Source organism: Dromiciops gliroides, chromosome 4 (genome assembly GCF_019393635.1).
Source record: "Dromiciops gliroides isolate mDroGli1 chromosome 4, mDroGli1.pri, whole genome shotgun sequence".
NCBI lineage: Eukaryota > Metazoa > Chordata > Mammalia > Microbiotheria > Microbiotheriidae > Dromiciops > Dromiciops gliroides.
Genome location: NC_057864.1, coordinates 452,192,164 through 452,219,744, shown reverse-complemented (window position 1 = coordinate 452,219,744; position 27,581 = coordinate 452,192,164). Strand labels below are relative to the sequence as shown.

General features: G+C 41.3%; 1 protein-coding gene across 2 annotated transcripts; it reads left to right on the top strand.

Annotated features, from left to right (window-relative positions):
- Positions 1 to 215: 215 nt before the first annotated feature.
- CTSK (cathepsin K) lies at positions 216 to 27,581 on the top strand. Of its 2 annotated transcripts, none has more exons than XM_043999582.1 (8): positions 216 to 350; positions 2,105 to 2,234; positions 2,945 to 3,067; positions 8,715 to 8,870; positions 18,779 to 18,997; positions 24,302 to 24,467; positions 24,872 to 24,977; positions 26,829 to 27,581. In XM_043999582.1, exons 2-8 carry the CDS (start codon positions 2,106 to 2,108, stop codon positions 26,926 to 26,928), a joined length of 999 nt encoding a protein of 332 aa, XP_043855517.1. In that variant the 5' UTR covers positions 216 to 350; position 2,105; the 3' UTR covers positions 26,929 to 27,581. The 2 variants fall into 2 exon arrangements, with proteins under 2 accessions (XP_043855517.1, XP_043855518.1); XM_043999583.1 differs by having other exon boundaries at positions 322 to 443.

The window sequence follows — 27,581 nt, the reverse complement described above, 5'->3', positions numbered from 1 at the left end:
ACAAAACTTAGGAGGATCATGTGTTGAGGCTGAATAGTCCAGCTTCCAAGACGCATTTTCTGTATGCCACAAAGTCACGTGAAACTCAACACCCAGAACTATTGCTCCCTGTCGATATGCAAATCTATTCTCCTCCTTCCCTTCTCCCTTTTGTTTCCCTCCACACAGCCCACCCCTCCCAACCCCCCCCCCCTGCCCGCCACTTCCCAGCCTGACAGTCCAGATTTTCCAGCCTACTGCTGGAACTGACTTCCTCAAACTTTTTGTAATAAAACTAGCATCCATAATCGTCCACTCAGATCCACACACGCTTGTGCCTTCCTCCAGACCAGAGAACCGACCATCATCAGGTAAAGCTGTGCTTCTTCCTCTTCCTCAGCCTTTCCGTTTTCATCCTTGCCTGTTGACTTCTTTAGGGAAAGTCAGGAGATACTACAATATAGGTGAGTGGCTTCTAGGGATCATTCTTTTGCCACATAGATAGATGTTTCTTGCCTAGAAATCTGCAATGTATCCTGTGAATAGTCTTTGTCCTGTAACAGTAACGAGGGCAGAGGGTTTAGGGGTGCCTCACTCACTCCTATTCCCCCAAGGCTCTGCTTCTAGTTGCCTGATTTCAAAAGAGGATAGGGAATAAAGGGATGAAGAGAGGTCAGAGCTTGGTGTACAAATGATAGTGGGAGCCATGTCCTACAATATGGAAGTGGAGAGAAGTGTTAAAGCCATCCAGTTTTTCTAAGATTTCTGGGCCTCTCAGCTTTGCAGTTGTTAACATTTGATATGGTTTGGTTTGTATAGAGGGGACTCTCAGGACTGGACCTTAATATTTCAGGTATAATAAGATGAGAAAGGTTGAAGACACGATCCAAATGGCCCTCAGTAGCCTAGGCTTACTCAAAATTGTTAGTACAGAGAAGTATGATGCCATGTGGCATACTACTCTGCATAATGGCTGTGGAAGAAAGATTAGGGTGAGCCTTTGAGGGACTGGGTACTTGGCCTTCAGGGGCTGCCTGATTTCTGATCCTCATGCTCGATTCTCTTGGGATGTAGCATCAGGGCTTCTGACAGTGAAAAAGAAAAAGAAAGCTTTCTGACCACAGCAGCTGGTTGATATTAGAACAGTTTCCTGAGAAAGGAGGAGGAAGAAAAATGGCTGTACAGTTGGGAGTAGAGATGGGGGGAGGGTGTTGGAGGAGTGTCAGGGAGAGGGAGATAGAAATAAGTAAGGAGAGTGGGAGGCAGAGAAAGCAAGTCATTAGGACAGGGAGGAAAATCCATCCAATTAGGGAGTTTGGTCTCAGCAGTCCTATATATAGATATTTAAGAATTTCAGAAGGGTTATTTCGAAAGAAAAATAGGTCAGAGGCTAGGGAGATCTCAGATCAAAACCTCTACCTGTTGTCTACTCAAATTCTACCCTGACCTTGGCCATTCTCTTTTCCTTATCAACCTCTTCAGGCTTGCTGGGCATACTGGAGGGAAAGAGAGAAGATATTCAGATCATTTTTACCTGAGCTAGAAAAGTTTTCATTCAATACAAATACCCTAAACCATGTCCAAGGCAAACAGCACAAAGTGAATGCTCAGTTGAAAAGAATGGATATGGGGCGGGGGGGGGGGGGCAAGGGGGGGCGGGTGGAGCAGACAAACTTTGGAAGACTCTTCAGCCCACCATCTGGTAACTTTCTTATTTTAATGAATTATTTTTTCCAACAGCACTAAACTGCTAGAGAATTACAAATACTAGCAGTGCCCTCTAAATTCAAGTGCACTCTAAATTTTATGCCTTGGTGCAAAGATCTAATTGTCCTGTCTTAAATATATCTCGGTATACATATTCATTAATGTTTCTCTATTGTTTGTGTTTGGGTGATGTTTCACCAGGATAAAGTATACAAGGAGGAATCAAAGAACCAGATAAAAAAAAGTAATGTGTTTCTCTGATGTTTAGATTTCAATCGGAGCTGGATTCTTGACTTTTATTCTTTGGTCATAAACCATTTTCAGTACTCTGTTCCCCTTCCCGATATGACAGTTCCTCTTCCCCATTATCCCTGGTCTGGAGTTACACTTAAAATCCAGACACTATTTCTTCCCTCAGGATGTGGGGTTTCAGCATCCTGTTGCTGTTGCTGCCATTGTTGGTGAGTTCTGCTTTGTACCCAGAGGAGACATTAGATACACAGTGGAAGCTGTGGAAGAAATCCTATGGAAAAGAATATAACAGCAAGGTGTGTGGGGACCTGGAGGGAGGCATGGGTTGTGCCAGTTGGAGGAGTCAAAACTTCTACCCTATAATATTCTTTTAACTACTAGACCTCCTTCAGTAGAAATCAGTATAATTATCCCACTCTAGACAAATCTACCCCTTGTTGTTCTTCACTCATACTTCACTCTGACCTTCAAGCTTTCCCCCAACTTGTTAACCCAACCTTAAATCCCTGTCCCTTAGGTCTTTCCTAACTATCCTACATTGCTTTCTTCCAAAAGACTTCCCAGAATAACCTAACCCAGTTCTGTGCACTCCCTTGGTTGATATTATCCCAGGTCTTGTGGACTTTAGTATATAAAATGCATTTTATATACTAATTTTTAAATACTCTTTTTTTTTTTTTTAGTGAGGCAATGGGGGTTAAGTGACTTGCCCAGGGTCACACAGCTAGTAAGTGTTAAGTGCCTGAGGCCGGATTTGAACTCAGGTACTCCTGACTCCAGGGCCGGTGCTCTATCCACTGTGCCACCTAGCTGCCCCTATAAGTACTCTTAACATTTTTTTTCTCATACACGTATGTTTAGCTTCCCCATGTTGTCTTCTGAGAGGATGGGAGTATCTGGTGTTTTCCTTCTTCTGAATCTCTGATAGCACCTAGTATAGGGCTATGCTTAGTGTAGTGTATAAAGGATGTTCAGTGACCATCATTGCTACCTCTTCTCTGCTTAGGTGGATGAGATCTCTCGACGTCTGATTTGGGAAAAGAATCTGAAATACATTTCTGCCCACAACCTGGAATTTTCTCTTGGTCTTCACACATTTGAGCTGGCTATGAACCATTTGGGAGACATGGTAAGTCTGTCTCATCCCCTAGCTTCAATTTCCTTATGTAAAGGGTTAAATCTCAACCTGGCAACAGGAGCCAGACATCCTAAGGTTTTTTCCATTAAAAAGTATGTCTTTTGGGGGGCAGCTAGGTGGCACAGTATATAAAGCATTGGCCCTGGATTTAGGAGTACCCGAGTTCAAATGTGGCCTCAGACACTTGACACTTACTAGCTGTGTGACCCTGGGCAAGTCACTTAACCCCAATTGCCTCACTAAAAAAAAAAAAATAGACAAAGCAATATATTTGGAGTTTAGGTTCAATTTGCTTAGCTCTCCCTTTATAGCCCCTACTAAATTTGGTTCATATTTTATTTGCTTTTTTTCCCTACTTTATCTTTTTAAAGCCTCAAAGACAGGTTGGGTTCCCATCCTTCCTCCTTCTAAACTTTAGAATTTCAGGGTTTGCCCATCTATCCCTTTTCTCTTCTCTTAAAATACTGATTTTTAACAAACACTTTTTAAGTTTGAAGCCCTGTGGTAGGCACCAGAGGAGGTATTAAAATTTGATCAAGACATGATCCCTACATCCATAGAGCTTACAGTTATTGTAGGGAGGTCATGTGTAAAAGAGGCATGGGGGCATAGCAAAAAGACCCCTGGGTTGGGGGAGGGTTGAGATAAGATTTCTTTAAGCACTATGATCGTATGATTGTGATCATATGACTTGTTCACAAATAACTGTAATACAGGATAAATGCAAAAAGTTGTAAACATAGTGCTGTGGAATGTCCTACAGGGTAAAGGTCATTATAATCAGTTATCTTATATGAGTTCTGAATCCTACTGATACATTATAATTTTAGAAATGCTTTATTCCCGTTTCTGACCAATCTTTAACTTTAATTTTCTCAGCTTCCATTTTCTCCCTCAATAATTTACAAACAAGCATTTACATTGTATAGAAGGCATCAAAGGATTATGAACAAATTGTCTCCAAAAAATTACAAATTATTAAGAACCATATGAAAGACTTTTCAAAATCACAAAAAAATAAGAGAACTGCAAATCAAAACAATTCTGAGGTTTTACTTCCTATCCAGAATATTGGTAAAGATGAAAAAGGATGGAAGTATTGGATGGGCTGAAGAAAGACAGGCATGCTAATGCACTGTTGAAGTAGTTATGAATTGGTCCAAACATTTTTGGAAAATGATTTCAAATTATTCTAATATACTTTTTTTTTTAAAGTGAGGCAGTTAGGGTTAAGTGACTTGCCCAGGGTCACACAGCTAGTAAGTGTCTGAGGCCGGATTTGAACTCAGGTACTCCTGAATCCAGGGCCGGTGCTCTATCCACTGTGCTACCTAGCTGCCCTCAAATTATTCTAAATAAAATGGTCTTTTATTTGGGCTCTTAGAGAAAGTGACCAAGAGGGAAGTCAAAGATTTCACTTCTAGGGGAGAGGAGATGACTTAGAGACAACAGGATTCTCTGAGACACCTTTCTCCTCCAACAGAAGAAAGGCAAAAGCTTTTATTAGACCAGATGGGGTGACAACCTGACAATGGAAAGTACCCTTTGGGGGTGGGAAAAGCTTGAAAGAGGGGTGGGATAGGGTGACCAACCACCTGACAATGGAGGGGTAGTGGTCCTGACTTCAAGAATTATCTCTGTCCCCTGGTGCTGTTCAGGCTTATAAGTAAGGGCTTATCTCCCTTACTTCTCAGGCCTGTCAGTCCTTTAGCTTCTCAAAGAGAATTACCCCAGACCCATATCATAAGAAACAATGAATATGAAGAATTTAGAGAAATATGCAAAGGCTTATATGAACTGATGCAGAGTGAAGCAAGTAGCACCAGTAAAATAGTATATACAGGGGGCAGCTAGGTGGCACAGTGGATAGAGCACCAGCCCTGGAATCAGGAGTACCTGAGTTCAAATCCGGCCTCAGACACTTAACACTTACTAGCTGTGTGACCCTGGGCAAGTCACTTAACCCCTCACTAAACCCCTCACTAAAAAAAAAAAGTATATACACTCACTACAACAATGTAACCAGAAAGAATAATATGAAACTGAACAGTGTTTAATTATAATGACCAAACTTGACCCTGAAGAAGAGTTGAGAAAACATACTTCCCTTTATTACAGAGGAAGGGGGTACATGTACTAGTGTGGAATATTGCACAAACTCTCTGACACAATGTATTGCTTAACTTTGCTGAACTGCTTTTTCCCTCTTTGTTTTAAAATCATTGTTCCAAGGGATGGTTCTGGGTCAGGGATGGGGAAAGGGATGTTTGTAGAAATTAAGTGATACACAAACCAAAGGCAAAAATACAAATTAAAAAAATATTTTGGGAGGGATCTATTTAAAGGAAACCCTGCAGTGAACTTTTTTATAAAGCAAATAACAAACTTCTGAATTTTTCCTGTTTTGAATTGGATTTTTGCCCAGATTTTCTTAAAGTGGGGGACACATCAATAATTATAATTTAATATTATTATAACAAAAGTTATAATTCAAGTCCATTAAGATTCTACTCTGATCCTTATTATGGAAGTAGAAGTAATCCTGAGTTTTCTAAGGCTATACCAATGGAGGGAAAACTCTAACCTTTCTGCCAAGCTGGAAAGTTAACAAGGATAGGTCTAGAGATGGATTGCTTGTCATCTAAGGACCTAGCTGTGATGATTAAAATTCAGAGAAGCATAGTTTCTGGGTAATTTAGTCATTTTATTAATAAGGCCAGCAGGTTATTAATAAAAGGATGGTCGTTTGGCCATCTCTTTCAGACCAAAGACGATCTTGGTGGTAGGGCACAGAGCTTATAAAGAGTAGGTGATCAGTAGGGCCAAGAACCTCAGTACTGAAAGATTATCTACAGCCTTGGGCTATCAGTTTCATTTGTTTGTTTGTTTTTCCTTTCTTTTTGGGGGTGGTGGTGGTGGACAATGGGGGTTAAGTGACTTGCCCAGGGTCACACAGCTAGTAAGTGTCAAGTGTCTGAGGTCGGATTTGAACTCAGGTCCTCCTGAATCCAGGGCCGGTGCTTCACTGTGCCACCTAGCTGCCCTGGGGCTATCAAGTTTCAAAGAATGCCCTCCTCTTCAATGTGGAAGCCCAGAGTGATCACCCCACCCCAGGGAGAAGCCTTGGCTATTTAGATAAAAGGACCAGTCTCAAACCTAAGTAGAATACAATGTGCTTCTCTACCTCAAATAACTTGCAAGTTTGGGATGGGTCTCACCAAGATGGAAATTCAATGCAATTTTATTATCAAGGAGAAACTAGACCTATAAAAGCCAGGGCTTTGGAAGGTTGGCCCCGTGTAGGTCCATTAATTTTTTTAGTCATAGCAACTCTCGAAAGACCATCTATTAAATTTTGGTTGGGTTGCAATCTGCATTAGTGAAGGAATTACGCACTTCAGTAAAACTAAAGATCTTTGAAATATTGGAATATCTAGTGTGAGGGCCAAAATTTGATATACGGAGTGTTGTTTGGGGTTCTGGAAATATGAGGGACCCTTTTAGGTTTAATCTCCCCTCTGAACTGCCCTTTTTAGATATTTCTCTCAGGCCAATAAGAAAGGAGCCTCTAGGTCTTGCGGGGGCTGATGATGAGTGAGATGAGCAGAACCAGAAGAACATTGTACACAGTATCATCAACATTGAGTGTTGACCTACTGTGATGGACTAGATTCTTCTCACCAATGCAATGGTACAGAAGAGTGGGAACTCATGATGGAAGAGGATCTCCAAATCCAGGAAAAAAAAAAAAAAGAACTGCGGAGTATAGATGCTGAATGAACCATACTATTCCTTTTGTTTTTCTATTTTGAGGTTTTTCGTCATTGCTCTGATTTTTCTCTTATAACATGACTAATGCAGAAATATGTTTAATGTTATTGTGTGTATAAATATATATATATATATATATATATAAAACCTATATCACATTACCTGCTGTCTAGGGGAGGGGGGAGGGAGGGAAGGGAGGGAGAAAAATCTGTAATTGGAAAGCTTGTGTAAACAAAAGTTGAGAACTATCTTTACATGTAACCGGAAAAAAAATACTTTATTAAAAAAAGAAAGAAAGAAAGAAAGGAGCCTCTAAGCTTTAGTTCACAAAAGGATCAGATTTTATTACTTGGGAATTAATTAAACAAAGGTGAAACTAATAAAAATCAAAGATAAGGAAATAGGAAAATAGAAATACAGAGAAATGCTCTTAATTCTAAACTTAGTTTAAGCTGGTTCAAAGGAATTTAGGGTTTTCAGTAAGTAACTCGCCAACCTGAACAGCCCGCTAGTCTAAGGTTGCTTGCCTACCACCAGGACCTCAGTCACCAGCCAGAGAGAGTGAACCTGAGTTCCAGAAGTCACTCTAGAGTTGGCCTTCTGGAAGTGCGGTCCGGAAGTGCCCTTTGACCTCCCTTCAGGGAGTATTCAAGCTTTTCTCCCCCAAAAGGGGAGGTCCTTCAAAAGGTGCCTATACCACAAATAATTTTTAACACACTAGTAAGGAAAAGGTGTTTTTCTCTCTTTTCAGCTGTGTAAGCACCACCACAATGACTAAGTGAAAAGTCATTTTCATAGAGGAAACAAGTAGAAGCAGAGATTTTGTTCCACTCCCTCTCGCTATGCTGCTTTTCCCTATTCTCTGCCCTCTACTCCCTCCCCACCACCACATACAACAGTGGGGAATCATATAATCATAGGATTTCAAGTTATATTGCAAAAACCCTAGCTGTAACAGGAAGACATAAGCCATATGCGAGACTTTAAAAAGGCATCAGAATTTAAAAAGGAAAATACGTGACCCAGATTCCTGGGGATCAGGATGGGTTCATAGAGGAGGTAGGTAGCTTTGGAGTTAGGCACTTTAAAGGATGGGTAGAAATTCAGTGGGCAAAGAAAGGAAAGGGGTATTCTAGTCATGAGAACTGTGTGAGCAAAGGTATGGATGGAGGCAGGAAAGTGCAAAGGTCGGCATGTACTGGTGATAGTGAGCAACCTTATTTGGTTGAGCATAATGTACAAGGGAAGAGAGTAACAAGAACCAATAATGGTGCCAGATTTCTATTAGAGGGCCTTAAATGAGCGGGAACTTTATTCAGTAGACAACAGAACACAACTGAAAGGTTTTTGAGCCAATCACTAACATCACCAGATGTGTGCATACATAATTACATAATGGTACTCAGGGATTGGGTGAAAAGTGGTTTGCAAAGGATTAAGGCCAGAAACAAGCGCTTGTTAGGAAGTTATCAAACTAGTCCAGGCATAGTTAGGGGGTGGTAGAGAAATTCAAGAGGACAGATAAGAGAGATAGCATAGAGGTGTAAATTGGCAAAGATTGAATATGAGAGATGACAGAGAGGAAGGAGTCAAAAATAACATGAAGACTGTGAATGTGGAACACTGAGAGTAATAAAGTCAGTAGCAAAAGATTTTTATTTGGGAGAGACTGGGGAAGAGAGTAGGTTCTGATGATTCGACTCTTCATTTCTGTGGGACTGCTGGGATTTAGACTCCCCAGTCTATAAAAAGGAACCTCTAATCTGTCATGTAGCAAAGTTCAAAATCTTTAAAATCACTTTCTTCATACGTTATTTGTCTTTCCATTCATCATACTGGTTGTTTCAACTACTTCTTTGTGTTCCAGACCAGTGAGGAGGTGGTACAGAAGATGACTGGACTGAAGGTGCCCCTGTCTCGCTCCCAGAACAATGACACCCTCTATATCCCTGACTGGGAGGGCAGAACCCCTGATTCCATCGACTACAGAAAAAAGGGATATGTCACCCCCGTGAAAAATCAGGTACCTCCTGTGCTTCTACGACAGGTGTATGTGATTGTTCCCATCTCTTGCTTCTATTTCATGGAATGGTGGAAGGGGATGTCCACAAGACAGGAGGCAGAAAAATGAGGCTCTGAGAGAAATCCAAGTATAGAGATTTTCCAGCTTCCTCTATATAATTATATGTCAGTATTGCCTAAGTCTAGTGACAGTGCTTTCTCTTAAGAAGCTCTTTTGCTCATCTGCCTTGGAGTTTTCCTGCCTTCTAAAAAATGATTACACAGCACATGGCTGCTACTCTTCCTTTTTAAAAGTCAGGCCTTTTTGATATTTAAACTGTCTTTAACTAATTTTCAATAAAAAGCACACACGAGTATAAACACTAGTAACAACTTAGCAATAACTAACCTTCTAATCTCTTCTAATTCTTAAAACTGCACATTCAAATGTGTTTTATATAATTTATATAATTGTACTTAGTTCCCCTCCTCCCCTTCCATCTCCCACAGTCTTTGATTCATTCCCACAGTCTTTTGATTCATTGTAGCAGGGAAGTGGCCTTGTGGAAGACTATTCCAGCAGATCTTACCAATTTGGAACTGTTTTAAGTATATGCCTGTTTTTTAAGGATGATCCTAGCTGAGTTCAGAGAGGCTCATCTCAAGGTTGGCTTCATATGATGACTTTTTGGCCCTGGTAACTCCCAAAGACTTTTTATTTATTCCAATAAGCAATAAATTTAGCCTGTAATCTGTGTTGGTAGAGGGGATGTCCATATTGATAAGGTAATATAGATCCTCGAAGTATGAAGTTGTAGCCAGAGCGTATGCTTTTCTTCTGACTCTTTTTGTTATTTCGAATAGATATTTCCACACATCTGTTTATTTTTAACAGTTTCATGCCAGTAAATTCTCCATTGTGCTGATATGCCTGTTTTGGTTAGCAATCACTTAGCTGTTGGGTATTTAGGTTGTTTCCAGTGTTTTCCTATTAAAAAATGATATACAGGGGCAGCTAGGTGGTACATTGGATAGAGCACTGGCCTTGGAGTCAGGAGGACCTGAATTCAAATCCAGCCTCAGATACTTACTATCTGTGTGACCCTGGGTAATTCACATAACCATAATTGCCTCAAAAAACAAAACAAAACAAACAAAAAAATTCCAAAATATTATATACAACTGCTACTTTTCAATAATAATTACACCTTATATTTGTGTGGTCATTTATAAATTTCAAAGCACTTTCACATATAAAGTATAGTACTCATTCCTCACAAGAGGAACGATGATAGAACATATATGATGTCAAATTGAATTTTATTTTATTTTATTTTTGTGGGGCAATGAGGGTTAAGTGACTTGCCCAGGGTCACACAGCTACTAAGTGTCAAGTGTCTGAGGCCACATTTGAACTCAGGTCCTCCTGAATCCAGGGCCAGTGCTTTATCCACTGCGCCACCTAGCTGCCCCCCATATATGATGTCAAAGAAACAAGTCCTGGAGGTTAGGAGACCCTATAGTATAACTACTTTTTTTTACTGTAGGCAGGGGATATCCCTCCATTGTTCAGTCCTTCTTTGAGTTTTGTCAAAACCATTTTGAATTTGTCTTTTTTTTTTAACTTTACAAAATGGCTATTTGTAGTCAATGTTTCAGAAGCATAGCCTAAAGTGGGCTGTGTTACATACCACAGTTGTGTGATGACAGATTTTTGAATTATTCAGTCTTGCATGAAGAAGTGTCTTGGCAAGACAAAAAGAGGCTAAATAAATTCATCCAGTCGCCCAGAAGCAAAATGATTGGTACAAAAACCAGCTTCAGAAAGGAAAATATAAAATAATTGTGAAGAAACAGCAGTTCCCCTAAATATGTTATTAGGTCCTATTTTAGGTAATTAGCTTTAGGAACATCCATCTGAACTGTCTCATTTATTCCAATAGTGTGAAAGATTAAGCACATAAAAGACACATTAACACAATGAATTTGTTTTATCAGCCGCCTTAGTGCTCTGTGTTTCAGTAGTCCAAAGGTCTTTGGGAAGCCTGGAAATGCCAGAGTCCTTGCTCTCATTTTTCTCTTATAACATGACTAATGCAGAAATATATTTAATGTTATTATGTGTATATGTATATATATACATATACACATATACATATACATGTGTGTGTATATATATATATATATATATATATATATATATATATATATATATATATATATATATATATATATATAACCTATATCAGATTACCTGCTGTCTAGGGGAGGGGGGAGGGAGGGAGAAAAATCTGAAATTGTAAAGCTTGTATAAACAAAAGTTGAGAACTATCTTTACACGTAACAGGAAAAAAATAAAATACTTTATTTAAAAAAAAAATTACCATAATCGTCACTTTGCCCAGATCCTTCTAAAGGCTTTACTTGGGCGTTTCAGTTCTCAGAATTCTAAAAAAAATAGAGATTTTGTACAATCTGGCCCATTGTACAAAACCCCAGCATCCTCACAATCTAATCCCTCACAATGTACAGGCAACCAAAACAGTTACTCAAGACAGCATTAAAAAGTGATTGTGTATGATGGTATGGGCAGCCTTGCTACATTTAGGTAGTTTGTCTAAAAGAAAGGATGCGTGTATGCTTTTTTAAGTTTTTGCCAACATTGTCTGATGGTTTTGTTTTGTTTTGTTTTGGTTTTTTTTGCGGGGCAATGAGGGTTAAGTGACTTGCCCAGGGTCACACAGCTAGTAAGTGTCAAGTGTCTGAGGCCGGATTTGAACTCAGGTCCTCCTGAATCCAAGGCTGGTGCTTTATCCACTGCACCACCTAGCTGCCCCTGCTAATTACTTATTGATGTGGAGTGAGGTATCTTTTAACTAAATGCTTTATTTATTTATTTTTTTACTATTTTACTTGTTTTCTTATTTTTGTTGTTCAGTCATTTCTGACTTTTTGTGACCCCATTTGGGGTTTTCTTGATAAAGATATTGGAGTAGTTTGCCATTTCCTTCTCCAGCTCATTTTACAGGTGAGAAAACTAAGGCAAACAGGATTAAGTGACTTGCCCAGGGTCACACAGCTAGTTAAGTGTCAAGTGTCTGAGGCTGGATTTGAACTCAGGTCCTCCTGAGTCCAAGGCCAGTGCTTTTTCCACTGTGCCACCTAGCTGCCCCCTGCATTGTGACTTATAAATGTAGAATTTAGTATTGAGAGACAGTGTAGCATGATGGATTGAGAGTTGTCCTTGAAGCTAGGAAGATCTGGGTTTCATGTGCCCCCTCCAACACATACTATGTGACTGACCATAGGTAAGTCAGTGCTCTAGGCAACTCTTGAAATCTTTAAGTTGCAAAGAATGTGCCAGTCTTCATTACTATAGGGAATTTATTCGCTCTGTATTAATGAAATAATAGGTCTAGTTCCTATCCCTATGAAATTTCTAGTTTTCTATATTTGTAACTCATTATATAATCAATTTTTGTGTGGGGTCTATATGTGGTTTTGTACATTCTGTATGTGCTACATAGTCTTTACTTTTCTCATTAAGAATGAATAGATCGGGGGCAGCTAGATGGCACAGTGGTTAAAGCACTGGCCCTGGATTCAGGAGTACCTCAGTTCAAATCCAGCCTCAGACACCTAACACTTACTAGCTGTGTGACCCTGGGCAAGTCACTTAACCCCCATTGCCCCGCAAAAAAAAAAAAAAAAAAAGAATGAATAGATCAGGGGGCAGCTGGGTGGTGCAGTGGATAAAGCACTGGCCCTGGATTCAGGAGTACCTGAGTTCAAATCCAGCCTCAGACAGTTGACACTTACTAGCTGTGTGACCCTGGGCAAGTCACTTAACCCCCATTGCCCCGCAAAAAAAAAAAAAAAAAGAATGAATAGATCAGGGGGCAGCTGGGTGGTGCAGTGGATAAAGCACTGGCCCTGGATTCAGGAGTACCTGAGTTCAAATCCAGCCTCAGACAGTTGACACTTACTAGCTGTGTGACCCTGGGCAAGTCACTTAACCCCCATTGCCCCGCAAAAAAATAAAAAATAAAAAAAGAATGAATAGGTCAGAGACGGCTAGGTGGCGCAGTGGATAAAGCACTGGCCCTGGATTCAGGAGTACCTGAGTTCAAATCCGGCCTCAGACACTTGACACTTACTAGCTGAGTGACCCTGGGCAAGTCACTTAACCCCAATTGTCTCACACACACACACACACACACACACACACACACACACACAAAAGAATGAATAGGTGTAGGGGCTAGGTGGCACAGTAGATAGAGCACCAGGCCTGGAGTCAGGAGAACCTGAGTTCAAATCTGGCCTCAGACATTTACTAGGTGTGTGACCTTGGGCAAGTCACTTAACCCCAAAACCCCAATTGCCTCCTAACCCCGCCTACCCCCCCCCAAAAAAAAATTTGGAAGAGAGTATTCATAGTAAAAAGCAAATGAGGTAATGGATAAAGTGCTTTGCAAACTTCGAAGAGTGATATAAATGCTTCTTATCATCCTCATTATCTGAAGGTGAAATTATTTTGTTGTTGATTTGGACCTCTAGCAAATGTCGTATGCTATATTATATTTCGAATTGAATTAAAATTAACTTTGCTTTAAAAAAAATAAACAAGGGGGCAGCTAGATGGCGCAGTGGTTAAAGCACCAGCCCTGGATTCAGGAGTACCTGAGTTCAAATATGGCCTCAGACACTTGACACTTACTAGCTGTGTGACCCTGGGCAAGTCACTTAACCCCCATTGCCTAAAAAAAACAACAAAAAAACCCAAAAACAAACAAACAAAAAAATAAACAATAGAGAATGGGTAAGATTTTGTGATGATTAAAAAGTTGAGAGACATAGTTTCTGGTTAATTTAATAATTTTATTAATAAGGCTGACAGGTTACTAATAAAAGAAAGGATGGTCATTTGGCTGTCTCTCTCAGACCAAAAAATTATAGCAGGCAGACTCACAGTTTATATATTCTTTAACAGTAGATGGTCTATGAGGCTGAGAATTAACCCCTGCGGAGAGAGATTATCTCTAGCCTTGGGCTATCAATTAAAAATAGGTCTTCCCTCTTTAATGGGGAAGATAGAGTGACACCTTCCTCCACACACTGGGAGAAGTCTTTCCTATCTAGACAAAAGGATCTGACTCCATCCAGGCTTGAGTAGAACACAATGAGCTTTCCCACCTAGATTAAATTCCTTGTATGCTTGTGTGGTGTCTGACCTAGACAAAGAGAGTTAATGAAATCTTATCAAGGAGAAACTAGACCTTGAAAACTCAGGGCTTTGGAAGAAGGGGAGGAGCTCTGAATCTCCCCAAGATATTGGTTATAATTATTTCTTACAATTTCAGTAGGCACAAATGGGTCAGGAAAAGGGCCTTCTAGGCAAAATCACAGAAGCCAGAACACTGTGTGTTATTACGGAGTCTTATACTGAAGTCCATACCATCACTAAGATTTATTCCCTCTGCCTGAAACCTTGTGTCAGGGGGAGAAAGGTGGTGGGGGTCCTTAGGTATTCCTCTTTAAAGAATTATACCTCTTGAACACAATCCAATTAGAATAAGATGGTCTTTTATTTGGGTGCTTAGAGAAAGTGGCCAAGAGGGAAGTCTTCACCTTAAGGGGACAGGAGGTAGCTTAGAGACAGGATTCTTTGAGATACCCCCTCCAACAGAAGAAAGGCAAAAGCTTTTATAGATGGTAGATGGGGTGACCACCTGACAATGGAAAATTCCCTTTGGGGATGGGGAAAGGCTTGAATGAGAATGGGCTTATCTCCCTTCCTTCTTAGGTGTGTTGGTCCTTTAGTTTAGCTTCTCAAGGTGAATTACCTCAGACCCATATTACTTGGATTTCATGTTCTTGCCATCATCACTTCCCTTTGGTGCATCTTCAGTTTCTTCCTTGCTATTGGCTCCTTCTCATTTGTCCACAAACATGCTCAAATTTCTCTACTCTTAAAAAGCTTTTGGGGCAGCTAGGTGGCACAGTGGATAAAGCACTGGCCTTGGAGTCAGGAGAACCTGAGTTCAAAACCGGCCTCAGATACTTGCCACTTACTAGCTGTGTGACACCGGGCATGTCACTTAACCCCAATTGCCTCACAAAAAAAAAAAAAAAAGCTTTGTCTTGGTGACCATCTCTTTCTTCCCCTTTGTTTTCAAACTTTTAAAAGCTATCTCCACCTAACACTTCTACTTTGTAATGTCTTCAGCCCCATGAGATCTGACAACTACCTCTACTCTACTTAAACTGTTCTCTTAGAGATCATCGCTGATATTCTAATTGCCAAATGTGGTATTCTTTTTTCCATCTTCATTCTCCTTCTCTCTCTTGTAGCTTCTATCCTATCGACCATTCTTTCCCACAGGATAGTCTATTCTCCCTCAATTCCAGAGGCATTTTATTTTCATAATTCTCCTGGTTCTCCTCCTACCTCTCTAGTGGCTACTTCTTTGTCTCCTTTACTGATTCCCTTTGTATGGATGTTCCCCAAGGGGTTGTTTTTGGCCCTCTTTTTTTCCTCTCTTTAAATTATTCCTTTGAGCAGTCTGGTTCGTTCCCATGGCTTCTACCACCATCTTTATGAAGATGAGCACAGAATGTTAGAGCTGGGAGGAACCTTAAAGATTATCTAGGTCACCCTCTCCTTTTCAGATGAGAAAACTGAGATATATAATGGAAATAACTTGTCCAAGATTACCCAGGTAGGACATAGTCCAACACTCATTTTTCAACACCGTCATTTTCTTACTTGCAACAAGTCAATAACAATAATAACAAAGCTCAGATTTGAACTCAGATCTTTTAACTCTAAATTCAGTGCTTTTACCATGAAATGGCACTCCAATCCCTCCTCTTTGCCCTTAGAGGGGCAACAGAAGCAGATGTTCTCTACCCTTACTGTCACGGGTGCAGCAGTAGAAAACATTGAGAACTTTCATAGCAGGAGGCCCTTGCTTCTTGTAGCCAAAGATGAGGTTGGTTCATTCATTCATGGAGGTGATCAGACATGTACTTGATTCTGGGACCTTCCTTCCTACATCAGTATTTTTAATCCACTAGACTATGAACTGCTGGAGGGCTGGGACTATTTGTTTTTTGCGTTTCTTTACATGCCCAGTACTCAGCACAGTGCTTCGAATATGGTAGGTTCTTTGTTTTTTTGTTTTTTGTTTTTAATTTTTGCAGGGCAATGAGGGTTAAGTGACTTGCCCAGGGTCACACAGCTAGTTAAGTGTCAAGTGTCTGAGGCTGGATTTGAACTCGGGTACTCCTGAATCCAAGGCCAGTGCTTTATCCACTGCGCCACCTAGCTGCCCCCGAACATGGTAGGTTCTTAATAAATGCTTGCCGACTGGCCATTTATTCCTGATCTCTTTTCTGAGCTTGCTTTATCTACATGTCCCACTGGCACCTCAGCCTCAACATATCTCCAGTCAAGGTCATTATAAGTTTGTTCCTACTGACTTCACTGTTTGTCTCTGGGGATACCACCGTTCATTTGCTCTTTAGTTTTTTGGGGTTTTTTTGGGGGCAGGACAATGAGGGTTAAGTGACTTGCCCAGGGTCACACAGCTAGTAAGTGTCAAGTATCTGAGGCCGGATTTGAACTCAGGTACTCCTGAATCCAAGGCCAGTGCTTTATCCACTGCATCACCTAATTGCCCCCTGCTCTTTAGTTTTTAAGCATGAGATTATCTTCCCTTTCCATTATCTTTTATATCCAATCAACTACAATCAATTCTTAATAGCCTGGCTGGAGTAATCTGTGTTTTTTATACATGCATATATACATACACGTGTGTATGTAAATATATATGCATATATATATATTTGTATGTATATATGTATGTATACACACACACACACACATATATCAGATGGTCACGGCTTACCAAATAAGGCCTCAAGTTTTCTGGAGGACATTCAAGACCCTCTACAACCTGGCACTAACCTACTTTTTCAGCTTTTATCTCATGTTATTCCCTTAAGTGTTCCAGCAACACTGGATCATTTTGTCCCTGAACACATGTTATGCTTTCACTCCTTTCTGCTTTTGCTCAGGCTGTTTCCAATGCCTGGAATGTCATCCTTCCCTTTCGTCCTTTGACTTCTTACTCACCCCTTAAAGCCCAATTCCAATGCTGCCTTTTCTGGGAAGATTTCCCTGATTCTGTTGCTTCTTATTTACTTTCTTCCTTACACATTTTATAATACTTTATTTTTTAGCTCTCTGATGTATTTCTTGTAATTGTGTTGTTGTTGTTTAGTCATTTGAGTCATGTCCAATTCTCGTGACTCCAGGTGGAGTCTTCTTGGCAAAGATACTGGAGTGGTGTGCCATTTCCTTCTCAACTCATTTTACAGTTGAGGAAAGTGAGGCAAACAGGGTTAAGTGACTTGCCCAGGGTCACAGAGTTAGTAAGTGTCTTAGACCAGATTTGAACTCAGATCTTCCAGACTCCTGGCCTGGCATTCTATCCACCAGACCACCTAGATGCCCCATCTTTCTCAAAATAGTATTATAATTATCTGCATTTATGTCTTACTTGATGCTGATGTACCTTGAAGACTAGATCTGTGTCTCATTTAAGTCTATTTTCTCTACTTGAAGCACAGTGCTCTGCAGATGGTAGGTATTTAGAAATATATATATGCATATTATATCTATATCAGATAAACTTTATATAATTATTATAATTATATTATACATTACAATCATTATAATATATCATATATTTTACCTATATATGCATATATTTTTAAATGTTGGGAATCTTTTCCTCAAGTAAGTTGGAAGTACAAGTACTTATCTGCCATTTCCCCCCTCGCCCATTAGTTTAGGAGATTACCCAAGGCAGAGATCACTGAAGGTGTCACTTTTATTGGACTGAGAGCATCCTCAGGATAAGAATTATATTTCCTCCATTGAGTTGGGAAATTTCCCAGGATACATGGATAGGAATCATCTCTTCTCTTTCCTCTGGATCAGCCTTCATTACTTAGCACATCCTAGTGAAGTTCCAGTCATTTCTTCAGTTATATGTAGTAATGGAGTTGAAGCCCAATTTTTGTTTCATTTAGGGACACATTCTATGCTCCTCAGCCTAACCCTGACATCCCAGCAGATTTACCTTTGAAGTTATATGTTGTTCTAATGGATATTAAAATTGGTTTTCATTCTCTAAGTATATACCAGTTGTATACTAGTGGGAAATATCAGGGAGTGTGCCAGGCAGTGTGGCAAGGTGGTAAGAGCACAGGACTGGAAGCAGAGGAATTTTAGTTCTAGGCTTGGCTTTGCAGCTGGCTGGCTATATGACAAGTGAGCTTTCTAGCCTTCAGTCTCCTTATCTGTAAAATGAGAGGGTCAAACCAAGTGGTCCTTAAAGTTCCCTCCAGATTTACCATTCTGTGATTCTAAGCCAACCTGGGTTTAAACAGTTGCTACATATAAGAGTTTTTCCAATGGATTATTATATCCTTTGCTGCACTGATCCCTGAATTATATCTGCATACGAGACATATCACTAAAAGGGAAAACTATTAAATCAGTACAAAACTATTTATAATTACTTTTTTTATAATAAGAAATTGGAAACAACTTATATCCAACAGTTGGGAAGTAGCCAAATAAAGTGTAATACATCAGTGTAACAAAATTTTATTGTATTGTTACGATAATAAATAAGAGGAATTCAAAGAAATATGAAAAGATACGAAGTAATGAGATCTTAGAAGGCAGAATTAGTATAGCAAAGAAACTGACTACATAAAATAAGGACAAAACTTCATAAGGCAAAGAATTTGGAAGAGGACATAGCAAATAAATAATTTGTTATAGTGTGTATACTTTTCTTTCTTTTAAAATGCCTGTTGGTCCTCTGAATAGTTTCTCCTTAATCACCCTAGGGTCAATGTGGCTCCTGCTGGGCCTTCAGTTCTGTGGGTGCCTTGGAAGGCCAACTCAAGAAGAAGACTGGTAAACTCCTCAACCTGAGCCCCCAGAACCTTGTGGACTGCGTGTCCAAAAATGATGGCTGTGGTGGGGGCTACATGACCAATGCCTTCCAATATGTGCAGGAGAACCGGGGTATAGACTCTGAAGATGCTTACCCTTACATTGGACAGGTGAGCTCCTATGCTACACACACATCATTCTCTCTCCTGGACCAGTACCTTCACATCTCTAATGCAGTCTCTTCTTCCCCAAAACTATTTCCCTGAGCTTGTCCCCCATTCATCCTGCCTTCAAAATGGGACCATATCTCTAAAGTAGACAAGTGGGAAATGATTTCTACTCTGCTAAGCCGCTCAGTGGGGCTTCCAGATCTTAAAACCACCATATTTCTCTCTTGCCACCTGTCCCTAGGGAATTTTGTAAATTGCATGTTCTTTTTTTAAAAGAGAAAATATCCATGACTCTGTTAGAAGGAGATTTTTGGGCTTCTCTAAATGATTACTCTTAGATAATCCAAACCTTCCTTATGTGTTGCTTGCCACAAGCTTTTGCTACTTTATTTTGCATGCTAGAAATTAAAGTTTTTGGAAAATTGGATCAATTATATAAATTAATTTGAATCTATAAACTAGTAGAAAATAGGTGATTCTTGATTTATTGTTGCTTTAAACAACAGAAATTAATTCCTGTACTCCCATAAGGTATTTAATTGGGCAGATCCTTTTTTAAAAAAATATATACATTTTCCTTGTTTTTTTCAATCTTAATAGTATTTTTTTTTCAGTTACATGTAAAGATAGGTTTCAACACTGATATTTATAAGATTTTGAGTTCCAGATTTTTCTCCCTCTCCCTTCCCTCCCTCCTCCACAAGACAGTAACCAATCTGATATAGATTATATATGTACAATCATGTTAAATATATTTCCACATTAGTCAAATTGTGAAAGAAGAATCAGAACAAAAGGGAAGAACCTCACGAAGGGAAAAATTTTAAAAAGGGGAAATAGTCTGGTTCAATCTTCATTCAGATTCCACAGTTCTTTTTCTGGATGTGGAGAGCATTTTTCCACCAGGAGTCCTTTGGAATTGTCTTAGATCATTGTATGGCTGAGAAGAGCCAAGTCTATCACAACTGATCATCACACAATGTTGCTGTTACTGCATACAATGTTCTTCTGATTCTGTTCATTTCACTCAACATCAGTCCACTTAAGTCCTTCCAGGTTTTTCTGAAATTTGGGCAGATCCTTAATAGGGAGATGAACTGCGTTCTTTGTTGTAAATTCAACTTTGGGAGACTTTTAGCTGCTCTGAGCCTGAGTTTTCTCATTTATAAAATGAGGGTACTAGAGTAGATGACTCCTCAAGTCCTTTATAGTGCTATTAAAATTTAACTCTATGTTACTATGATATTTTATCCTAGTAGCAATAGGGGCGTGGATACATAGGAAGATACATAGTGACCTTTGGAATGGTGGACAGGAGGCAGAAAGTTTCAAGATTGCTACTAATCTGTGCTTGTTTCTGGGAACCCTACACAATAACAGGATTAGTCAGCATTTCTTAAAAAATGTTTTTGTGGCTTGCACTATGCCAAGCCCTGGGAGTACCAAGAAAGGAAAAAACATGGCTCCTCCCTCAAGGAGCTCACATTCTAACGGGGAGAAAAAATACAAAACAGTTTTACATACGAGATATGTATCGTCTCAATGGAAGATTATCCCAGAAAGAAGACACTAGCAGTGAAAGCCTGGGAAAGGCCTCCTACAAAAGGTGGGATTTAAAAAGTGTCTTGGGGGCAGCTAGGTGGTGCAGTGGATAGAGCACTGGCCCTGGAGTCAGGAGTACCTGAGTTCAAATCCAGCCTCGGATACTTAACACTTACTAGCTGTGTGACCCTGGGCAAGTCACTTAACCCCTCACTAAAAAAAAAAAAAAAGAAGAAGTGTCTTAAAGGAAACCAGAAGATGGAGGGGGTCTTGTGTGAGGAGCAGCAGGAAGGACAACATCGTTGGGTCATAGCGTATGTAGAGCGTTGTAAAAATAAGTTTGTTGATCAGGAGAGGGGGGAAGGATGGCCACATAGTCAGAGCTATGCTTTAGCAAAATTATTTTGGCAGCGGAAGGGATGGAAGGAAGTTGGTAAAGACCTGAGGCTAAGAGATCAACCCAGCTATTGTACTGTGGTAGTCCAGGTGTGAGTGGAGAAAAGGGGAATGTATACAAGACAGATTGTGAGTGTAGAAATGACAAAATTTGGAAAAAAATTAGATAAGTGGGAAGACACCAAAGTTACAAACCTGGGTGACTGGGAGGATGGTGGTGATGCTCTTGACAATAATGTGAAAATTGGGAAAGGGGGAGGGGAGGAGAGGGAAAATAATGAGTTCTATTTTTGACAGGTTGATTTTGAGATATCTACAGGACATGCAGGTCAAGATGTCCAATAGGCAGTTAGAGATATGAGAATGGAGCTCGGGAGGAACATGAGAGCTGGATACATAGGTCTGAGAGTCACCCATGGGAGCTCATGGGATCACCAAGGGAGATGGTATAGAAGTGGAATAAGAAAGGACCTAGAACAGAGCCTTTGGGGACACCTACGGTTAATGGGCATGACCTGGGGGAAGACCCACTCAGTCAGGTAAGAGGAGAACTAGGAAAGAGCAGTGTCATGGCAACCTAGAGTGAAGAGATTTTCTGTCTAGGAGAGAGGGTCATTAACAAGGTCAAAGACTGGGGAGAAATCAAGAAGGATGAGGAATGAGAAAAGGCCACTGGATTTGGGAATTAAGAAATCACTGTTAGGGGCAGCTAGGTGGCGCAGTGGATAGAGCACCGGCCTTGGAATCAGGAGTACCTGAGTTCAAATCTGGCCTCAGACACTTAACACTTACTAGCTGTGTGACCCTGGGCAAGTCACTTAACCCCAATTGCCTCACTAAAAAAAAAAATTAAAATTAAAAAAAAAAAAGAAATCACTGTTAATGTTGGAGAGAATAGTTTTAGTTGAATAACGAGCTCAGAAACTAGATTGAAGAGGGTTTAAAATTGAGTAAGAAGAAAAGAAGTGAAGGCAGCTTTTTCAGGAATTTTAGTTGAGCAGGAGAGGAGAGACCTAGGACTATAGCTAACCAGGATGGTCAGATCAAGTGAGGGTTTTTTAATTTTGAGAGAAACGTGGGCATGTTTTTAGGCAACAGAGAGAAGCAGCCAGTAGATTGGGAGGGATTGAAGATTGGTGGGAATAATAGTGGGGGCATTTTGCTGCAGAAAGGATAGGATGGGATTGTGTGCTCATAGAACAAGAAGAAGGTCATCTCTTAATGTGAGATATGGGGTAAGGGAGGAAATGGGGTGAGGGGAAGATAGATGAGGAGGGAATAAGGAGCTCCCATCTAGCAGCCTCAGATATTTTTGGGAAATATATATATTTTGAGGGCAATGAGGGTTAAGTGACTTGCCCAGGGTCACACAGCTAGTTATGTGTCAAGTGTCTGAGGCTGGATTTGAACTCAGGTCCTCCTGAATCCAGGGCCGGTGCTTTATCCACTGTGCCACTCAGCTGCCCCCATTTTGGGGAAATATTAGCGGCAATCCCAAGCTAAGAGAGTGTGGGAAAGGGGTGCCATCTGAAGTTTGAGGAGGGCCAGAGAGGTTTTGAAGATTCCTTCTGATGAGTTGGATAGTAAATCCATTAGGTAGGTGTAAAAAGATTAACCTTGTTACAGTAAGGATCCAAATGAGATTATGTAACATAAATATGTGTTTGGCAAAGTTCATCATGATTTTCTCCAGCTCTATTTAGTGGCCTGTGAATAACTTTGAGGGGGCAAATGGTGGGAGTAATCCAAGTTTGGGTTATCAAAGCTTGGCAAGGCATGATTAGCTATAGAACAAAGGGGTAAGGGATTTGAGTGTAGAAGATAAATGTAGAATTGAATCGGTTCACCAAGAGTTGAGATGTGGAAGGGAGGAGAATGTAAACCATCAGGGCTGATGATTTGGGAAGAAAATGAGGGGTGGAGGGATTGGAGGTCATGGTGAAGATAAAAAACAGTAGTAGGGGTCATAAGGCAGAGGAAAAGATGGAATGTTACAAGTTTATGATCAGATAAAGGAATTTTGGAACTCATGAACATGGAATTGCAATACCTGTAGGTGATGGCAAGATCAAAGGTATGCTTATCTCTGTAGAGCAAGATGGAACAAGGGGGGTGGCTAGGTGGTGCAGTGGATAAAGCACTGGCCCTGGATTCAGGAGTACCTGAGTTCAAATCTGGCCTCAGACACTTGATACTTACTAGCTGTGTGACCCTGGGCAAGTCACTTAACCCCCATTGCCCCACAAACAAACAAACAAACAAAAAGATGGAACAGGGGAATAGGTCATAGGAATTAAGTAGATCAAGGTACTGGAAAGTAGGATGTTTGAGAGAGTATCCATGTGTTCTGGAGTCCCCTAGTATGAGAGCAGAAGTTTGGGTGGAGAGAAAGACTGTGAGCCAGGTCCTGAACTCCTTTAGGGAAGAAGGAGAGTATCCTAGAGCTTGATAGATAGTAGCTATCATAATCTTGATTGGGTAATAATTTAGATTGAATCAACCTCAAAGCAGGAGAGGCTGCTGAGTCATGATAGTAGAGGAAGATTTTAGAGCTGACGGTAGGGAGCGAGGCACATTTGGCTCCTTGATGACCAGGGATTGGATGGTATGAGTAAAAGTGTAATCAGTACTGGAAAGGGTGGTCAAGGATAGTGTTTCAAGAGATTGCTGAGATATCTTCATTCATAGGCTTGTAGAATGTCAGCATTAGAAGAGTCCTCAAGGGGGCAGCTAGATGGCGCAGTGGTAAAGTGCCGGCCCTGGATTCAGGAGTACCTGAGTTCAAATCCAGCCTCAGACACTTGACACTTACTAGCTGTGTGACCCTGGGCAAGTCACTTAACCCTCATTGCCCCGCAAAAAAAAAAGAAGAGTCCTCAAATGATTAAGTACAAACTCCAATAAGAAAGTCCTTTGCTTTAATAATATTAAATTGCACAGAGCCCTTATCTTCAGAAATTTTTATCTCCCCCTCTTCCTACCTCCATTTCTGTTACAGGATTAAACCTGGAGGATAAATTGGCACATTCTCAGTTGCCTGGGGGATAGAGATAGAGATAGAGATAGAAAGAAAGAAAGAAAGAAAGAACATAGTTGTGACAAGTGACTGACATGGACCTAAGGCCCTGGAAATCCTTCCTGCTGACCTAGCATCAGAGGGATTTTCTTAACCTATTATGTTGAGGCCACCCTATATTTCAAAGCCAGAGACACAGAATCACCTCCTCTCATCAAGTTCACACAAAAGCCAATTCTGGGGCAGTTCTCACCCACCATCCCACCTCAGTTGCCACATCCCCATTTCTAATAAGGCTTCAGCGTTGTTTTTTAAAAATCTCCTCATCTTCCATCTCCCTGATTTCTCAGGATGAAAATTGCATGTACAACCCGACTGGCAAGGCAGCAAAATGCCGAGGGTACCGAGAGATCCCTGAAGGGAGTGAGAAAGCCTTGAAAAGGGCAGTGGCCAGAGTGGGACCTGTTGCCGTTGCAATCGATGCAAGCCTGTCCTCTTTCCAGTTCTATAGCAAAGGTAAGATGTTAAGGTGGCGTGGGGGGGTGGGGAGGGTTTGGGTGGCTGTTCCTGTTGAGCAGAGTTCTGTTTTACTCTGACAAGGCCTAAAGGTCTTTAGGACTTAGCTCACACCTTCGGCTTCTGAATTTACCTGGGAGAGAAACTTGGAAGCTGTTGTTGCCATCTGGAAAGGTTCACTGAAAAATTCTGTGATCAGGCCATAGGATGGAGAAACTTCCCCAAAGAGCCCCTCCAGTTGAGAGAGCTCCTGACTGGGAGGTTCCACCCCTCTGTGTGGATCAGGTGGGATCAGGGCCCCTCTGGTCTCACAGAGTATGCCCCAGACTGAGAGACATGGAGATGCGCTCTACAGAGTTCCTTGAACTGCCGAGAACCCTAACCTACAAAAAGTTGTTCCCTAGGTGTGTATTATGATGAAAACTGCAACAGTGATAACCTCAACCATGCAGTGCTGGCTGTGGGATACGGGATTCAAAGGGGCACCAAACATTGGATCATCAAAAACAGGTAAATATTGGAGATGCTTGCCACTTACCCTGTTCTCTGAGCATCAAGCCCACCCACCACTTTTCTCTAGTACCTTTCTTCCCTTGTACCTAGGAAGTTGGGAGTCCTAGAAAGCTCGATGAGGAGAATCTAGGAGCTTAGTCTATGTTCTGATAACACCTGAATTGTTCATTGATTTCAGTTGTGTCCAACTCATGACTCTCCCCCACCCCCACCCCAGTTGGGGTTTTCTTGGCAAAGATTCTGGAATGGTTTTCCATTTCCTTCTCCAGCTCATAAGAACCGGAGGCAAAAGGGGTTAAGTGACTTACCCAGGGTCACCCGGCTAGTAAGCATTTGAGGGCAGATTTGAATTCATGAAGATGAGTCTTTCTGATCCTAAGTCCGGTACTTTATCCACTGTGCCACCTAGCTGCCCCCAGCAGCTAAATACAATAGGCTAAAGGGAAGGTCGCCTTCCAGGTCAGGTAGAAGTGTAGGGGACTTCACCACGTCTTTGTGTTTCTGCCTTTACATCTGAATTTGACCTTATTTGATGGCCTCTTTTGTGCTGCTGTTTCTGGGGACATTTTCTTGTCCTTGCCCTTGGAGCCAGGATGATTATAACTGGGGAGTTACCCCATATTTAGGAATGGAAATAATTGCAATTAAACCATGTCGAACTAGAAAATGAAACTGGGTAGCTTAGTGGACAGAGCTGGAGCAGGAGTCAGGAAGACCTGAGGTCAAATTCTGCCTCAGACACTTAGCAAGTCACTTAGTCTCTGCCCCAGTTTCTTCATCTGTAAAATGGGCAAACTCCCCCTCCTCCCCAAGGTTGTTGTGAAGCTAAAAGGAGGTCTTTGTAAACTGCTTTGCAAACCCTAAAGCTCTATATAAATTCTAGCTACAGTCTATTTGAAAATTCATTCATGAGGCTATAGTAGGCCTCTGTAGGGCAGCTGGATGGCAAAGTGGCTAAAGCTCTAGGCTGGGAGTCAGGGAGACTCATCTTCCTGAGTTCAAATTTTAGTATCTACTAGCTGTGAGACCCCGAGCAAGCCATTTGGCCCATTTTGGCCTCAGTTTCTTCAACCCCAAAATGAGCTGGAGAAGGAAATGACAAACGCCCCTAGTATCCTTGCCAAGAAAACCCCACATGGGGTCACAAAGACTCAGACATGACTGAAGCAACTACACAATAACAGGCTTCAGTAGCCTGTGTTGGTTTCCATTTGGGGCCTTTTTTTTCCCCCATCACTTTGCGTTTTCCTTAGACTGATTCCACTCAGAGATGCAGGTTACGTTTATTCTCTGATAGTTTAATTAGCTCCACAATGAGAACCATTCTTCGCTGGGTACGGCAGTAAAAGGATGGGAACATTTGCCTAGGACCCAAAGGTGGAGAAACCTGTCCTCTTTGCAGTTTTATAGGAGAGGAGGGAGAATCCATGGCTTGAATCTAAGAGTTTAGTCTGTGCTCTGATAACACCTGGTACTGCTGGTACTGTGAAGATTTGCCCTGCTCCCCGAGCCAGTTGTTTACCTTTGCATTAGATGCTTTATAAAAGCTAACAGTTTGGATGTCTACCCCATGCCAAGGTGTGATGTTAGCCAGGCTGGAGGATTCAAGGAAGTATAAGATTTAGATATGCTGTATGGGGTTGGTAAAGGCCCATTCATTAAGGGAGATGCCCCCTGGAAATGAGCTGGGAGCTAGAACCAGAGTATCTTCTTCCCTGTCATTCAGGGCAGGTGAAACTCCCAGGGTCTTTGCATCCCTCTCCCCTCCCCTAATGAGCAGGCAGAAGGTCAAGCATCTACACTGCAGTGTAGAATGAAGACACTGACTGTTTTCTGTTGCTCCTACAGCTGGGGAGAGCAGTGGGGCAACAAGGGTTATATCCTGATGGCCCGGAACAAGAACAACGCCTGTGGCATTGCCAACCTGGCCAGCTTCCCCAAGATGTGATCGTGGCCATTTGACCTCGACCCTTTCTTTCCACCGCGCCCCCCTTCCGTTCCTGCAAGGGGAGGGGGATGTACTTTGGAAAGGAGCTGGCTAGTCTGTCTTGGAGCAACCTCAGTGGTTTGCAGACGGTTCACCTACAGCTTACTTTTCAGTATCACAAAGTGCCCTTCAGATAACATCCTCCTCTTCTTCCTCCTCCTCTCTCCAACCCCTCCCTACCTCTAATTTCAGGGTCAGGGGTGAGGTCTAAGGGGTAGCTCTGAAATGCACACACAGGCCTGTGGCCTGTGACATGTGGACAGAGGATCACTGCCAGGCAGGCTGTCCTGGTGCTGCTGCAGTGCCCAGGTGAGGAGAGCCTGGAAAGCTTCCAAACAGAGCAGACCCTCATCCACCCAGGATAAGGCAGCCTGTGGTCCTGCTAGAGGCAGAGATACGGACAACAACATGGAATTGTGTTGGTCTAGCTTTCGGGGTTCCTTCCATCCAGCTCTGAGTCTCCCCACTCTCTTCCTCATCCTCCAGAGTGAGAGGAGCCTGTTCTCCATCTTATTTCATGAAGCTCTGGTTTTCTTATTTTGTAGTAAGTTTAGATTATACCATAAATATGTTTTTTTCTCTCTTTGCTTAAATATTTTGAAATAAACTGAGTA

Bases quoted from the DNA above. Each gene is read 5' to 3' on its own strand.
- CTSK (XM_043999582.1), top strand. From the start codon at position 2,106: ATGTGGGGTTTCAGCATCCTGTTGCTGTTGCTGCCATTGTTGGTGAGT. The intron at 2,235-2,944 runs GTGTGTGGGGAC...TTCTCTGCTTAG, and splicing joins GAAAAGAATATAACAGCAAG to GTGGATGAGATCTCTCGACG. The intron at 8,871-18,778 runs GTACCTCCTGTG...TAATCACCCTAG, and splicing joins TCACCCCCGTGAAAAATCAG to GGTCAATGTGGCTCCTGCTG.